Here is a 17,467-nt window from a genome sequence, read left to right on the forward strand (position 1 = left end):
GACACTTTATAGATACACATTATGTCAAAAGTTATTAGAACATCATGAAGGATACATAAAATACAGAAATTACATGTTGTTAGATATTAGTACAAAAAGCAAGCACATGGTAGAAACATGTACATGCTTTAGAAAAACATTTTGCACATTTAACCCCTTTGAATTCACAAATAGCTGACAACCTGTCCAGGATGTACCTCAGCTCGTGCTTAATATATGCTGAGAACGGCTCTGCCCCTCTACAACTCTCAAAAGGATAAGCAGAAGAACACTGAAACACAAATGGATGAAAGTAACAACTAATGTAAAACCTTAATGTGGACTTATTCCTTTTTACAGTATTTTTTGTCCTGTTATGTTTGTGTCCTGTTATCTTATGTACGTGTTATAGTCATTCTCCCATTAACAAAGCAAAAGCTCACTAATCGACAGTGTTGGTGCCACAGTAAAAAAAAGAAAAAAGTCTACCCCCAGTGTGGCGTTACTATGGCAAGGGGCTCGTGGTTACGTCCATTTATAATTGGCCAGGGATTGAAGTACGGGAAAACGGGCTCTGTGAACTTTGCATCATAGAAGGTGAAGAGGTGGCTCATGTCTCCTGCATCATAAAATCCCACATCACCTCGCCCATAGTCCAGATAGACTCCCACCCTCCTGGGTGGTCTGGGAGGATATAGCAAACTGTCATCTTCATCAGTGCATGCTTCATACTCTCTGATATCATCACCGTTGTCTCTCAACACCAGGGTCCAGAAACCATCTTCTGGACAAAGGCTGATCACGTCCTTCCTGTTGACGGAGGCACTGGCCACGCCCAGACCCCATGCTGTTTTGGAGCCCACTTCCACCTCCCAGTAGTGTCTGCCAGAACAGAAGGATTCGGAGCCCAAGATGATATTGTAGCGAGTGAAGCGCTCCGGGTTGTTGGGCAGGTTGGGCTGGATATCTCCTACCTGAACTCTAGTGCGACATGGAGAAACCCATAGGCAAGGGTAGGCCGTGTCGGGGTTGAGGGTCACCTCTGAAAAAACTGAGAAAGAAGAGTGCACAAAAACAGTTACAAATGGTCCATAACTGTGTAGACAGAAGAGCCCAAATAGCCAATGGGGGTGTCTTTCTCCAAAACAAAGCAAGATCAGATAGATCAGTGCAATGTGGACATTGGCAATACGCAAAATATATATTTCAACAACTCACAAAATTATGATGGAACTTAAGTATTTGTGTCTAGAATGACACCATTGGGGATAACTGACGGTGTTGTAGCATCATCGATTCCCCCTATAGCTAGTACATAATAGCTAACCAAGAGCTAGCTGCAACACTTGGGTATGTTTAAGACTACACATATTGGTGACCAGTTTGCATAATCAGATTACTTTACACTTTAGAAGTACCTCAGAAATGAGACTTTTTAGAGACATACGATATCCCCCTTCCCATGCTAGTTGCTTGTATGTACGCATTGGGGGGATCCTCGGGCTCTAGACTGGGTAGTGTTTATAAAATAGGGAGCTGACATTTTTCAAGGGTGGCCATAAATTATGAAGTTTCTATAATGATTTGGAATGGTGTGTGAGTCCAAAATGTAATTATCAACATCCACTGTTCACGGTTGTTAGCCAATATCCCCAATTTATCCAAAAATATTAGTCCTATCAATGTTCCATTTTGGCTGTGTTCATCCTTCACCCAAAATAGATAAGCATGCCAAACGGCAAATGTCAGCTCTCCCCAGTTTATCCGTGTGCGAAGGTACACACACGCAGGCACACAGGCACGTATACACGCACAGAAGCCACTTGGCTTTTAATATATAGATGATTTACCGACACCACTGGAATGGCATGAGTCCAGAATGTAATTATCAACATCCATTGTTATATCCGCTATTTATCCAAAAATTTTAGTCCTATCAATGTTCCGTTTTGGTGGCGTTCTACTTTGACCCAAAATATATAAACATACCAAATGGCAAATGTCAACTCTCCACAGTTTGTCTGAGATTGAAGTTGCCCACATGCACGCACACACATACACAGAGGCCACTTGGCTTTTAATATATAGGTGATTTACTGCCCCCTGCTGGAATGGCATGTGAGTCCAGAATTTAATTATCAACGTCCATTGTGCACTGTTGTTAGCTGATATCCCTAATTTATCCAAAAATACCATCAACATTCCATTTTGGCGGCATTCATCCTGTCATGACGGGCGGCTGCCTGACCCCAGGAGTGGGTGGACCCACAATACAAACTCCCAAACCAGGCTTTGAGGTACAAGTCGTCATGTTTATTTCGGGCAGAGGTTCGGAACACAGGTTGTCAGAAAACGGAGCAGAGGTACAAGCAGGGTGAGGCAAAAACGCAGTCATCTCCAGGCAGGGGTCTGAGGCACGGGCAAACACTGGCATATAGGCTGAGGCAAAAAGGCGGTCAAAAAACACAGAGCAAGGAACTGGTACATGGCAAGACTAATCAGGACAGAGAACAAAAAGGCTGGAGAGTGTGCTGGAAGCGACAACAATCTGGTGAGGGACTGTGAGACTGTGAGGGTTTATATGCATGTGGACTAATTAGGAACAGGTGGTGTTAACAATGTGCATGTGAGAGGAAGGATCCAGAAAGGGGGCGTGGCTAATGAACAAAGGGCTGAAAAACATATCTAGGAACCAGGCATGACATGATAACTGATCAGGAGACATGAAACAGAATACTAAAGCAAAACTAAACAAGTGATAACATAATGAAAACACAACTGACTGAAGAACACCAAATGAAAACCAGATGACAAAATCAACAAGCCATGACACAAAAATACGAGGTTTGTGATAAAAAAAAGCGGTCCTTTTTATTTTTTTCAAAAAATAAATGGATTTGATTCATATGTTTTTACGTCAGACAAGCTTGAACTCTCGTGCGCATGCGTGAGTTTTGTCATGCCTGTCGGTGACGTCATTCGCCTGTGGGCAGGCTTTGAGTGAGGTGTGGACTCCCCCTCCCATCAGAATCTCTTTGTCTGAGAAGCTGCAGGGAGACGGCGCGCGTTGCTTTATCAAATATTTTCAGGACCGGTGAGGGATATCCCTGTGGACACTAATTCAGCTGGTTTTCGGTGTAAAGTTTAACGGCTGATGAGAGATTGTGGAGTTTCTTTCACTTTGAGCACAGCCCACAAAGTGGATCGGTGCAGCGCGGTCGGAGGTGGCGTCCGTCTGACTGTTTCGACCTGAAAACATCCTAATTTAAAGCTCTGTTCACCCAGGACGTCGTCAGAGAACAGAGAAGTTTCAGAAGAAGCCGGCATCAGGAGTTTACCCGGACATTCCACTGTTAAAGGAGATTTTGTAATGAAAGAACGTGCGGACGAATTTGCCGAGTCGGATCCGTGACGACGTGGCAAATCCGTCTGCGCCGCGACATGAAAAACACCTCCGTGTTGAAAACCATTTTTAAAATTCAGGCGGCTTTTGATGGCTTTCAACAAGTGAGTATCTGAGAAATTGTTTAACAGCTTGGGCATGTTCCAACTTGTCCATTAAGGTTTCCAACAGAGGTGTTTTTCCTGTGGTGACCCCCCGCGGTCGGGTCAGGCCCGACATGCGAATCTGCCCGCACGTTCTTTCATTACAAAATCTCCTTTAACAGTGGAATGTCTGGATAAACTCCTGATCCCAAATTCTTCTGAAAGTTCTCTGTTATCTCACGACGTCTTGGGTCCACAGAGCCTGAAATTAGGAAGTTTTCAGCTTGAAACAGCGAGACGACGCCGCCTCGGAGCGCAGATCGCCGTCAGGCGCCGTGGGCCGTCCTTATGGCGACAGTAAAACTCCAAAATCTCTCATCAGCCCTTAAAATTTTCACCGAAAACCAGCTAAATTTATCGAATGGTGTCCACTCAGTTGTGCCTTACAGGTTTTGAAAAAAATTTTATCAAACAAAGCAACAGTCTCTGAGCCATTCCTAAACAATGAAAAAAATCGACGAGAGGGTGGGCCACTCCTCACTCAAAGACTGTCCACAGGCGAATGACTTAACCGACAGGCGTGAAAAAACTCTCGCATGCCCACGAGGGTTCAAGCATATCTGATGTAATCACACGTGATTCAAATCCATATAGTTTTTGAAAAAAATAATAAGCTCCGTTACTTTTCTTACAGACCTCGTACTAATATTAAAGATCAACAGAAATTAATAGATGACAACTGAATGATAAACAATGAAAACACAATCTGGCAGAACAAGAAAAGAACTAGACAATAGCTAAAGAATGCAAAGTAACAGAGAACCAAAGTAAAATAGAACAGGGAATAAATACATGATAAATAACTAATAAAACAGAAAAGGAGCAGAAAGTGGGTCAAAGAAAGGGGAAGCAAGTAGACCAAAAACCTGATCAGGGCCGAGCATGACACATCCTTAACCCAAAACACATAAGCATACCAAACTGCAAATGTCAGCTCTCCCCGGTTTGTCTGTGATCGAAGTTACAGTGAGGCCAAAAAGTATTTAGTCAGTCCCTGATTGTGCAAGTTCTCCTACTTAGAAAGATGAGAGAGGTCTGTAATTTTCAACATAGGTACACTTCAACTGTGAGAGACAAAATGAGAAAAAAATCCAGGAAATCACATTGTAGGATTTTTAAAGAATTTATTTGTAAATTATGGTGGAAAATAAGTATTTGGTCAATAACAAAAGTTCAACTCAATACTTAGTAACATAATCTTTGTTGGCAATGACAGAGGTCCAACGTTTCCTGTAAGTCTTCTGTTGTGTGGGCCGCTGAAGAGGAGGTACTGCTGGCCCACCACCACCAGAGGGCGCCCTGCCTGATGAGAGCAGCCAGGGTGACAGCTGTCACCCATTACTGGACACAGCTGACTGCACTCAGCACGGAGGTATATCAGCAGGACAGCGTCTCCACCTCAGTGCCGAGATATCGCCTTGAGTTTAAGGTAATCACCTCTGCAGCATATTCTGTGTTTTTGACAATACTTGATAAACCTTTCAGGACAGCGGACTACTGAAGACCAAGTGTTTGGATAAGTACTCCCCTTTCCTGCTTCAGTGTAACAAGAGGTGGAGGCGGCTTCGCCCCTCTCCATCTACTGGGTGCGGTCGCATCCCTACCTGTGTGTTTGTGCTCTTTTCCGCCAGCAGTACCGGATCCGACGAGCGAAGGCAGTGGCCACCTGGGAATTCGGGACTTGGCGGTTCCAGTACTTCTGGGTTTCGGTGGCAGAGGAGATCTGGGTGGTTCCGGTTCGACTAGGACGGACGTCTCCTACCTTCGGGCCTGCCCACACGACACCAGCAGATTTCGGCTTACACCTCCAAATTGTTAATTGTTGTATTAGTTGTGCTCTTCTCACAACAGTAAAACTTGTTCTTTACCTTTCTCCATTGTCCGTTCATTGCGCCCCCTGTTGTGGGTCCGTGTACCTACACTTTCACAACAGGATATCTCGGCCAGCGTCATGGACCCCGAGGGGCGTCAACCGGCTGTTGAACGGCCAATGGAAGAACAAGGCGCGTCGGCGGCTTCGGGAGGGGTAATCGGTGAGTTGCAGCGGATCCTCACCGCTTTCACCTCTCGGATCGATTTAATGACCGAGCAGCACGTTCTCCTAAACCGCAGGGTGGAGGCTCTCGCCGCACAAGTGGAGGCGCGCCCTCCGGGCGCCGTTGCGGCTCTCCCTCCCGAGGACCCTGCGCGTGAAAGTGACGTTCCACTGGTCGTTCAACGGTCCCTTCCTCCGTCCCCAGAAGCATACATAAGCCCTCCAGAACCGTACGGAGGCTGTGTGGAGACGTGCGCGGATTTTCTGATGCAGTGTTCGCTCGTCTTCGCACAGCGTCCCGTGATGTACGCGACTGATGCTTGCAAAGTAGCTTATGTAATAAATCTGCTTCGCGGGGAGGCACGCGCTTGGGCTACAGCGCTCTGGGAGCAGAACTCACGGCTCCTTCATACATACGATGGGTTTGTACGGGAGCTCAGAACGGTGTTCGACCATCCCAACAGAGGAGAGTCCGCTTCAACCGCGCTACTGTCAATGAGACAGGGGCGTCGGAGCGCAGCTGCCTATGCAGTCGCCTTCCGCATCGCGGCGGCGAGATCCGGCTGGAATAGCACTGCCCTCCGCGCCGCCTTTGTAAACGGACTGTCACTGGTCCTAAAAGAGCACCTGGTGGCGAAGGACGAACCGCGGGACTTAGATGGGCTCATCGATCTGGTCATACGACTCGACAACCGGTTAGAAGAACGCCGTCGGGAACGAGGCGAAGGGCGTGGCCAGGCACGCGTCGTCCCTCTCCCTTCCGGTTCCGATCGAGCTCCGCCCTCCCCACGCTCCTCTGTTCCTGCGCTCCGTGCGCCTACGGCTCCCCCTGCTGACGAAGCTATGGACACGAGCAGGGCAACATTTAGGGCACCTGGAGCACAAAGGAGGCGGGCCCACGGAGCTTGTTTTGTTTGTGGCTCGATTGAGCATCTGGCAAACGACTGCCCCGAGCGGTTAAACTCCAATGCCCGCCCCTAGAGACTGGGCCAGGGGTGGGCCAAAACATTCACGTGGGACACACCCACATTGCCACACGACTCCCAGTCACGATCCTGTTTGAGGATTCAACCCTGAAGGCCCCAGCACTGGTGGACACGGGCTCTGAGGGAAATCTGCTAGACAGTAGATGGGCCAGGGAGATAGGGCTCCCTCTGGTGGCTCTTACCTCGCCTGTGCAGGTTCGGGCACTAGATGGCTCCCTACTCCCACCAATCACGCATAAGACACCTCCAGTAACTCTGGTGGTGTCAGGAAACCACCGGGAGGTGATCGAGTTCTTTGTGACTCAGGCCACCTCCCGTGTGGTTTTGGGTTTTCCCTGGATGCTAAAACACAATCCCCGGATCGATTGGCCGTCCGGGGTAGTGGTTCAGTGGAGCGAAACCTGCCATCGGGAGTGTCTAGGTTCCTCGGTTCCTCCCGGCTCTCAAGCTAAGGAGGAGGTCCGAGTCCCGCCCAATCTGAAGGCGGTGCCGGCGGAGTACCATGACCTCGCTGACGTGTTCAGCAAGGATCTGGCTCTCACGCTTCCTCCCCACCGCCCGTATGATTGTGCCATTGATTTGGTTCCAGGCAGTGAGTTCCCGTCCAGTAGGCTGTACAACCTCTCACGGCCGGAGCGTGAATCAATGGAGACCTACATCCGGGACTCATTAGCTGCCGGGTTGATCCGGAATTCCACCTCTCCGATGGGTGCTGGTTTCTTTTTTGTGGGTAAAAAAGATGGCGGACTTCGTCCATGCATTGATTACAGGGGGTTGAACGAAATCACGGTTCGCAATCGATACCCGTTGCCCTTGTTGGATTCGGTGTTCACCCCCTTGCATGGAGCCAAAATCTTCACCAAGCTTGATCTTAGGAATGCGTATCATTTGGTTCGGATCCGGAAGGGAGACGAATGGAAAACGGCATTTAACACCCCGTTGGGCCATTTTGAGTACCTGGTCATGCCGTTCGGTCTCACTAATGCTCCCGCGACTTTCCAAGCGTTGGTAAACGATGTCTTGCGGGACTTCCTGCACCGGTTCGTCTTCGTGTATCTGGACGATATACTCATCTTTTCCCCGGATCCTGAGACTCATGTCCGGCATGTCCGTCAGGTCCTACAGCGGTTGTTGGAGAACCGCCTGTTTGTGAAGGGCGAGAAGTGTGAATTCCACCGCACTTCTTTGTCCTTCCTGGGGTTTATCATCTCCTCTAACTCCGTCGCCCCTGATCCGGCCAAGGTTGCGGCGGTGAGAGATTGGCCCCAACCCACAAGCCGTAGGAAGCTGCAACAGTTCCTCGGCTTTGCTAATTTCTACAGGAGGTTCATTAAGGGCTACAGTCAGGTAGTTAGCCCCCTGACAGCCCTGACCTCACCAAAAGTCCCCTTCACCTGGTCGGATCGGTGCGAAGCCGCGTTCAAGGAGTTGAAACGGCGCTTTTCGTCTGCACCAGTTCTGGTGCAGCCCGATCCTAGCCGCCAGTTAGTGGTTGAAGTGGATGCCTCGGACTCAGGGATAGGAGCGGTGCTCTCCCAGAGCGGGAAGACCGATAAGGTCCTTCACCCGTGTGCCTATTTTTCCCGCAGGTTGACACCCGCTGAACGGAACTATGACGTCGGCAATCGGGAACTCCTTGCTGTGAAAGAGGCCCTCGAAGAGTGGAGACATCTGTTGGAGGGAACAGCCGTGCCATTCACGGTTTTCACTGACCATCGGAACCTGGAGTACATCAGGACCGCCAAGCGGCTGAACCCCAGGCAAGCCCGCTGGTCACTGTTCTTTGGCCGTTTTGACTTCCGGATTACCTACCGTCCCGGGACCAAGAATCAACGATCGGATGCATTGTCCCGGGTGCACGAAGACGAAGTCAAAACGGAACCGTCGGATCCCCCGGATCCCATCATCCCGGAGTCCGCTATCGTGGCCGCCCTCACCTGGGACGTGGAGAAGACCGTCCGGGAGGCCCTGACCCGTGACCCGGACCCCGGAAACGGACCAAAGAACAGACTATACGTCCCACCAGAAGCTAGGGCTGCAGTCCTGGACTTCTGTCACGGTTCTAAGCTCTCCTGTCACCCTGGGGTGCGAAGGACCGTGACAGTCGTCCGGCAACGCTTCTGGTGGGCATCCCTGGAGGCCGACGTCCGGGACTACGTCCAGGCCTGTACCACCTGCGCCAGGGGCAAGGCCGACCACAGAAAGACCTCAGGGCAGCTACAGCCACTGCCCGTGCCTCATCGCCCCTGGTCCCACATCGGCCTGGACTTTGTCACGGGTCTCCCGCCGTCCCAGGGAAACACCGTCGTCTTCACGATAGTGGACCGTTTCTCCAAGGCGGCCCACTTCGTGGCCCTCCCGAAGCTCCCAACGGCCCAGGAGACAGCGGACCTCCTGGTCCACCAAGTCGTCCGTCTGCATGGTATACCATCAGACATCGTCTCCGATCGCGGCCCCCAGTTTACCTCACACGTTTGGAGGAGCTTCTGCCGGGAACTGGGGGCCTCGGTCAGCCTTTCGTCCGGGTACCACCCCCAGACCAACGGGCAAGCAGAGCGGGCCAACCAAGAATTGGAGCAGACACTACGCTGTGTGACAGCCGCGCACCCGACGGCCTAGAGTACCCACCTGGCCTGGATCGAGTACGCCCACAACAGCCAAGTGTCATCAGCCACCGGCCTCTCCCCGTTTGAGGTGTGCTTGGGGTATCAGCCCCCCTTGTTTCCGGTGGTCGAGGGAGAGGTCGGTGTGCCCTCGGTCCAGGCCCACCTACGGAAGTGCCGTCGGGTGTGGCGTGCTGCCCGCTCTGCTTTGTTGAAGGCCCGGACGAGGGCGAAGAAACATGCAGACCGGCGGCGGGCCCCGGCCCCCACGTATCGTCCTGGGCAGGAAGTGTGGTTGTCCACCAAGGACATTCCCCTTCAAGTGGACTCCCCCAAGCTCCAAGAACGATACATCGGTCCCTTCAAAGTCCTCAAAGTCATCAATCCCGCCGCAGTGAGGCTTCAGCTTCCGGCCTCACTGCGGATTCACCCAGTGTTTCATGTCTCCCGGATAAAACCCCATCACACCTCACCCCTCTGCACCCCGGGTCCGGCACCACCTCCTGCCCGGCTCATCGACGGGGAACCGGCTTGGACCGTGCGCCGGCTCCTCGATGTCCGTCGAATGGGCCGGGGTTTTCAGTACCTGGTGGACTGGGAGGGGTACGGCCCCGAAGAACGCTCCTGGGTGAAGAAGGGCTTCATCCTGGACCCGGCCCTCCTGGCCGACTTCTACCGACGCCATCCGGACAAGCCCGGTCGTGCGCCAGGAGGCGCCCGTTGAGGGGGGGGTCCTGTTGTGTGGGCCGCTGAAGAGGAGGTACTGCTGGCCCACCACCACCAGAGGGCGCCCTGCCTGGAGTGCGGGCTCCAGGCACCAGAGGGCGCTGCCGCCTGATGAGAGCAGCCAGGGTGACAGCTGTCACCCATTACTGGACACAGCTGACTGCACTCAACACGGAGGTATATCAGCAGGACAGCGTCTCCACCTCAGTGCCGAGATATCGCCTTGAGTTTAAGGTAATCACCTCTGCAGCATATTCTGTGTTTTTGACAATACTTGATAAACCTTTCAGGACAGCGGACTACTGAAGACCAAGTGTTTGGATAAGTACTCCCCTTTCCTGCTTCAGTGTAACAAGAGGTGGAGGCGGCTTCGCCCCTCTCCATCTACTGGGTGCGGTCGCATCCCTACCTGTGTGTTTGTGCTCTTTTCCGCCAGCAGTACCGGATCCGACGAGCGAAGGCAGTGGCCACCTGGGAATTCGGGACTTGGCGGTTCCAGTACTTCTGGGTTTCGGTGGCAGAGGAGATCTGGGTGGTTCCGGTTCGACTAGGACGGACGTCTCCTACCTTCGGGCCTGCCCACACGACACCAGCAGATTTCGGCTTACACCTCCAAATTGTTAATTGTTGTATTAGTTGTGCTCTTCTCACAACAGTAAAACTTGTTCTTTACCTTTCTCCATTGTCCGTTCATTGCGCCCCCTGTTGTGGGTCCGTGTACCTACACTTTCACAACAAGTCTTCACCAGGTTTGCACACACTGTAGCTGGTATTTTGGCCCATTCCTCCATGCAGATCTCCTCTTGAGCAGTGATGTTTTGGGGCTGTCGCTGGGCAACATGGACTTTCAACTCACTCCACAAATTTTCTATGGGGTTGAGGTCTGGAGACTGGCTTGGCCATTACAGGACCTTGAAATGCTTTTTACGGAGCCACTCCTTCTTTGCCTGAGCAGTGTGTTTGGGATCACTGTCATGCTGGAAGACCCAGCCATATTGCATCTTCAATGCTCTCACTGATGGAAGGAGGTTTTGGCTTAAAATCTCACGATACATGGCCCCGTTCATTCTTCCCTCAACATGGATGAGTCGTCCTGTCCCCTTTGCAGAAAAACAGCCCCAAAGCATGATGTTTCCACCCCCATGCTTCACAGTAGATATGGTGTTCTTGGAATGCAACTCAGCATTCCTCTTCCTCCAAACATGACAAGTTGAGTTTTTACCAAAATGTTCTATTTTGGTTTCATCTGACCACATGATATTCTCCCAATCCTCTTCTGGATCATCCATATGCTCTCTGGCAAACTTCAGATGGGCCTGGACATGTACTGGCTTAAACAGGGGGACACGCCAGGCACTGCAGGATTTGAGTCCCTCTCTGCGTAGTGTGTAGCCTTTGTTACTTTGGTCCCAGCTCTCTGCAGGTCATTCATCAGGTCCCTCCGTGTAGTACTGGGATTTCTGTTCACCGTTCTCATGATCATTTTGACCCCACGGGATGAGATCTTGCATGGAGCCCCAGATCGAGGGAGATTATCAATGGTCTTGTATGTCTTCCATTTTCTTACAATTGTTCCCACAGTTGATTTATTCAAACCAACCTGCTTGACTATTGTAGACTCACTCTTCCCAGCCTTGTGCACATCTACAATTTTCTTCCTGGTGTCCTTCGACAGCTATTTGGTCTTGGCCATTGTTGAGTTTGGAGTCTGACCATTTGAGGCTGTGGATAGGTGTATTTTATACAGATAAGTTCCAAAAGGTGCCATTAATACAGGTAACAGGTGGAGGACAGAAGAGCTTCTTAAAGAAGAAGTTACAGTTCTGTGAAAGCCAGAAATCTTGCTTGTTTGTGGGTGACCAAATACTTATTTTCCACCATCATTTACAAATAAATTCTTTAAAAATCCTACAGTGTGATTTCCTGGATTTTTTTTTTTCTCATTTTGTCTCATCTCTCTCACCTCTCACATCTGTCTCACCTCTCTCATCTTTCTAAGTAGGAGAACTTGCACAATGAGGGGCTGACTAAATACTTTTTGGCCCCAGTGTATACACAGGCGCGCACGCACAAACACATAGGCCACTTGGCTTTTAATACACAGATGATTTACCATCCCCTGCTGGAACAGCATGTGAATCAAGAATTTAATTAACATCCATTGTTCACTTTGTTAGCTAATATCCCCAATTTCTCCAAAAATATTAGTCCTATCAATATTTCATTTTGGCAGCATTGATTCTTGACCCAAAATACGAGGTATCTTATAAAACTAACCAGCAGTTTTATAAAAAAAAAAAAAACTATATGGATTTGATTAACATGCGATTACACCAATCATGCTTGAACCCTCGTGCGCATGCGTGAGTTTTTTCACACGTGTCGGTGACGTCATTTCCCTGTGGGCAGGCCTTGAGTGAGATGTGGTCCCGCCCTCTCGGCTGAATTCCTTTGTTTCACACGCTGCTCGAGACGGTGCGCGTTGCTTTATCAAACTTTTTTCTGGACCTGTGAGGAATATCCGAGTAGACACTATTCGAGAAATTCAGCTGGTTTTCGGTGAAAAGTTTAACGGCTGATGAGAGATTATGGAGTGTTGGGACGTCCTGCAGCGCTTCCAGGCGCCGTCGTCGGCCTGTTTCAACCTGAAATCATCCTAATTTAAGGCTCTGTTGACCCAGGACATCGTGAGAGAACAGAGAAGATTCAGAAGAGGCCGACATGAGGAGTTTATGCGGACATTCCACTGTTTAAGGACATTTTGTAATGAAAGACGTGCGCGCAAATTCGCCGAGTCGTTTCCGTGACAACTCGGTGAATCTGTGTGCGTCGCGACAGGAAAAACACCTCCGTGTTGAAAACCATTTGTAAAATTCAGGCGGCTTTTGATGGCTTTCAACAAGTGAGTAACTGAGAAATTGTTTAACAGCTTGGGCATGTTCCAACTTGTCCGTTAAGGTTTCCAACGGAGGTGTTTTTCCTGTCGCGACCCCCCGCGGTCGGGTCCGGCCCGACATGCGACTCTGCCCGCACGTTCTTTCATTACAAAATGTCCGTTAACAATGGAATGTCCGAATAAACTCCTCATGCCGACTTCTTCTGAAAGTTCTCTGTTCTCTGATGACTTACTGGGTCAACAGAGCCTGAAATGTGGACGTTTTCAACTTGAAACGGCGAGATGCTGCCGCCTTGAAGCGCAGATAGCCATCAGGCGCCGTGGGCCGTCCTTACGGCGACACTACCAGACCAAAATCTCTCATCAGCCGTTAAAATTTTTACCGAAAACCAGCTGAATTTATCGAATGGTGTCCACTCAGTTGTGCCTTACAGTTTTGAAAAAATTTTGATCAAACAAAGCAGCAGTCTCTGAGCCATTCCTAAACAATGAAAAAAATCGACGAGAGGGTGGGCAACTCCTCACTCAAAGACTGCCCACAGGCGAATGACGTAACCGACAGGCGTGAAAAAACTCCTGCATGCCCACGAGGGTTCAAGCATGTCTGATGTAATCACACGTGATTCAAATCCATATGGTTTTTGAAAAACATAATAAGGTTGGATACTTTTCTAATAGACCTCGTACATCAGCATCCCTAAGCAAATATACAGATGATTTACTGCCCCCTGCTGGAATGGCGTGTGAGTCCAGAATTTAATTATCAATGCAAATTGTTCACTGTTGTTAGCTAATATCCCTAATTTCTCCAAAAATATTAGTCATATCAACTCTCCGTTTTGGCAGCGTTCATTCTTAACCCAAAATACATAAGCATACCAAACAGCAAATGTCAGCTCTCTCCAGTTTCTCCGTGATCAAAGTCATAGACATGCACACATACATGTACACAGAGGCCACTTGACTTTTAATATATAGATAACATTATTATTATCATTATGATTATTATTATTATTATGAGACACTGTAAAGGAACTGAAAGTTTTCCCCCACAAGGCAGCGATAGACTTCTTTGTTTTTAACATCAGTTATGATCAATAATGGATTATATTAATCTAAAAATGAATTACTTGACAACAGCAACAGATAGCAGATAGGTAAACATTATTTTTACAAATGTACTGTTTTGGACTGTAAAAGACAAATTACTGAAGGTAAACCCCAGAGAGTTAAGACATCCCATGGTCAATATTATGGTAGCTTACTGAAAAGATGAATAATATGACTTTAAGGTACTTCAACTTGTGAGTGACTGATTTAGTGTTTGTCCATCAAGTTTTCAGACTACACTAAAGTTTACAGCCCCCAGCAGTCTTAATGTGTATCTGCTGATGCCGTGACAAATATATATATATATATATATATATATATATATATATATATATATATATATATATATATATATATATATATATATACACTCAACAAAAATATAAACGCAACACTTTTGGTTTTGCTCCCATTTTGTATGAGATGAACTCAAAGATCTAAAACTTTTTCCACATATACAATATTACCATTTCTCTCAAATATTGTTCACAAACCAGTCTAAATCTGTGATAGTGAGCACTTCTCCTTTGTTGAGATAATCCATCCCACCTCACAGGTGTGCCATATCAAGATGCTGATTAGACACCATGATTAGTGCACAGGTGTGCCTTAGACTGCCCACAATAAAAGGCCACTCTGAAAGGTGCAGTTTTATCACACAGCACAATGCCACAGATGTCGCAAGATTTGAGGGAGCGTGCAATTGGCATGCTGACAGCAGGAATGTCAACCAGAACTGTTGCTCGTGTATTGAATGTTCATTTCTCTACCATAAGCTGTCTCCAAAGGCGTTTCAGAGAATTTGGCAGTACATCCAACCAGCCTCACAACCGCAGACCACGTGTAACCACACCAGCCCAGGACCTCCACATCCAGCATGTTCACCTCCAAGATCATCTGAGACCATCCACTCGGACAGCTGCTGGAACAATCGGTTTGCATAACCAAAGAATTTCTGCACAAACTGTCAGAAACTGTCTCAGGGAAGCTCATCTGCATGCTCGTCGTCCTCATCGGGGTCTCGACCTGACTCCAGTTCGTCGTTGTAACCGATTTGAGTGGGCAAATGCTCACATTTGCTGCCGTTTGGCACGTTGGAGAGGTGTTCTCTTCACGGATGATGCGAAGGAGATGTGTTGCACTGCATGAGGCAAATGGTGGTCACACCAGATACTGACTGGTATCCCCCCCCAATAAAACAAAACTGCACCTTTCAGAGTGGCCTTTTATTGTGGGCAGTCTAAGGCACACCTGTGCACTAATCATGGTGTCTAATCAGCATCTTGATATGGCACACCTGTGAGGTGGGATGGATTATCTCAGCAAAGGAGAAGTGCTCAATATCACAGATTTAGACTGGTTTGTGCACAGTATTTGAGGGAAATGGTGATATTGTGTATGTGGAAAAAGTTTTAGATCGTTGAGTTAATCTCATACAAAATGGGAGCAAAACCAAAAGTGTTGCGTTTATATTTTTGTTGAGTATATATATATATGCCTAAAAAAACACATCCAGTTATGTTTTTATAACTTGCACCTCTCCACAGAACAAGTTAATGCTAATATACAACAATACACTGTGCAAAAAAATGTATTTTCTAGATGAACCAATTTTGTGTGTGTGTGTGTGTGTGTGTGTGTGTGTGTGTGTGTGTGTGTGTGTGTAAGATCACCTGGCTGAAGAATAGAGGACATTTTCCTCCAGGTCCGATACTGCAGAGGTCCCATGAACTCCCCTGACTGCAGATCTACGCTCACCTCTGCAGGGCGCTGAAACAAACTCTCCACTCTAAGCCAGAAACAACGTAAGGAAAACAGTAACCTGAATGATATTTTCAGTATAATTCATTGTGAGTTATATAATGAAAGGGACAGAACCACAGACTTATTTTAAACAAAATGTTTATGGCGAAATGCAATTTTTTAAATTCGGCACAGTGGCCAACCACGGTACTGCAGCAAAAACACAGAACACCATTATAAATAAAAGTATTATAACTACAAATACATGTGTGTTTTTCAGCCGATAGTGATGACATTTTAGCGACAACATCGTAATGTGACTTATACCATGTAACGAGTAAATGACAACCTGACACCGTGTGAAATGAAGCTGATGCAGAAGTGCAGTTCCTTGACTGGCCACTTGAGGCTGTCTCCAAAACGGAGCACTTTCCCATATGATTCCGTGTTAAAATGTCCAACTTTAGATGAGAAATAAACATGTTTATAGGCTGGTACAAAAAACACTTTTGTCCATGACAACTGTAAGCGGGTGAATTTTATTTTTTGCTTTTTATCTAACTTCTTAGTTTAAGACATTTTAAGCCACAAAGTTATGTAAATTTGGGCGTGTGGTCACTTTGAGTGACAGCTGTTGAGCCCAGAGACTCTGCAAATGTTAATCATCTGGAGATACTCCCCAAAAACATTACTCCAGACAAATTTAGTGAAATTCTGCTTAACCATTTTAGAGTTATTTTGCACACAAATAGGGATTTATCGATATCGATGACATTATCGATTCCGCTTTTCGATCCGATTCCTTATCGATTTTCTTATCGATACCTCTTGTGAATTTTCTGTGTATTAAAAGTAGGCTTTTCAGGTTTTCTATGTCAACAACATTTTACTGAGTCTTAAAGTAAATAAATATGAAATTGTTCACTGGATCCTTGATCTCTGGACATAAATAGAAATAAACAAAGTCTGTAGTTTTTGTCAAAAGCATTTCCTTTCAGACATTAATGACATAAATGCCACTCCATACATCTGAGCTGAGCTCAGCCGGCTGCACATCAGCATTAATGTAATTCATAAAGAATGCAGGACGTCTCATTTTGGGAGGAAAAAACATTTTGGTCGATTCTAGTTTATTGTTTGTATTACAACGTTTGGAAAGAAGTGTCATTTCATTTGAAACAGTGATTCGCTTTGAAGTTACTAATTCCGGATGGACTCTAACTTCACTCGGCAGAGAGTGGTGCAGCATTTGGAGCTGTGCAAACGGAACGGAGAATGATTCTCGTTTCTTGCCTGCAACAAGACACGAGTCCCAGTTAGTGACTTTAATCCACACAAAAGTGACTCAAGATTGACATCTTTAAATGGCTTTGAGAGGGGTTACGAAGTGGACTTGCCACTTCTGAAAAGCATCAAATCAGAGAAGCAACGAAGCAGCGGATTGGAGCACTGCTTCACTGATTCAAGCTTCAAAGCGGAGCCGCACTGCAGGAGCGGTTGATTGCAGACTCGCTGCAGGGTCTGTAATTAACGTAGAGAAATGATCATTTTCCTGACAAACACCCTCAAAAACAACGGCCGCTCTGAAGGACCGATAAGGGAATCGTTAAGCAAAAAGGCTATTGATGTTGGTGGATCTAATCATTTCTTCATGATTCTCGAAAAGAACCGGTTCTCAATACCCAAGCCTACAGACAAACAATTAAAATAATGTCCTTTAAGGCTGATGCACAGGGTAAAGAAATCTATGTAAATCTTGACAGGACAGGTCAGCCTCCATACAAGTTCAAGTATTACTCTTTGTAGCATTATTCTTTAAGAATATGTTTGAAAAATACTATTA

General features: G+C 47.4%; 1 protein-coding gene across 1 annotated transcript in view; it reads right to left on the reverse strand.

The window, feature by feature from the left end:
* Positions 1–456: 456 nt before the first annotated feature.
* Positions 457–17,467, reverse strand: part of LOC117520408 (zinc-binding protein A33-like) — a 36,374-nt gene continuing 19,363 nt past the window's right edge. Inside the window, exons 5-6 of the mRNA XM_034181752.1 lie at positions 15,555–15,670; positions 457–1,030 (exon numbers count right to left, since the gene is read on the reverse strand). Coding sequence (XP_034037643.1) covers positions 465–1,030; positions 15,555–15,670 — 682 coding nt within the window. The 3' untranslated portion in view covers positions 457–464. The remainder of the gene's footprint in view (positions 1,031–15,554; positions 15,671–17,467) is intronic.

The sequence above is a fragment of the Thalassophryne amazonica genome, chromosome 11 (assembly GCF_902500255.1).
Source record: "Thalassophryne amazonica chromosome 11, fThaAma1.1, whole genome shotgun sequence".
Taxonomy (NCBI): domain Eukaryota; kingdom Metazoa; phylum Chordata; class Actinopteri; order Batrachoidiformes; family Batrachoididae; genus Thalassophryne; species Thalassophryne amazonica.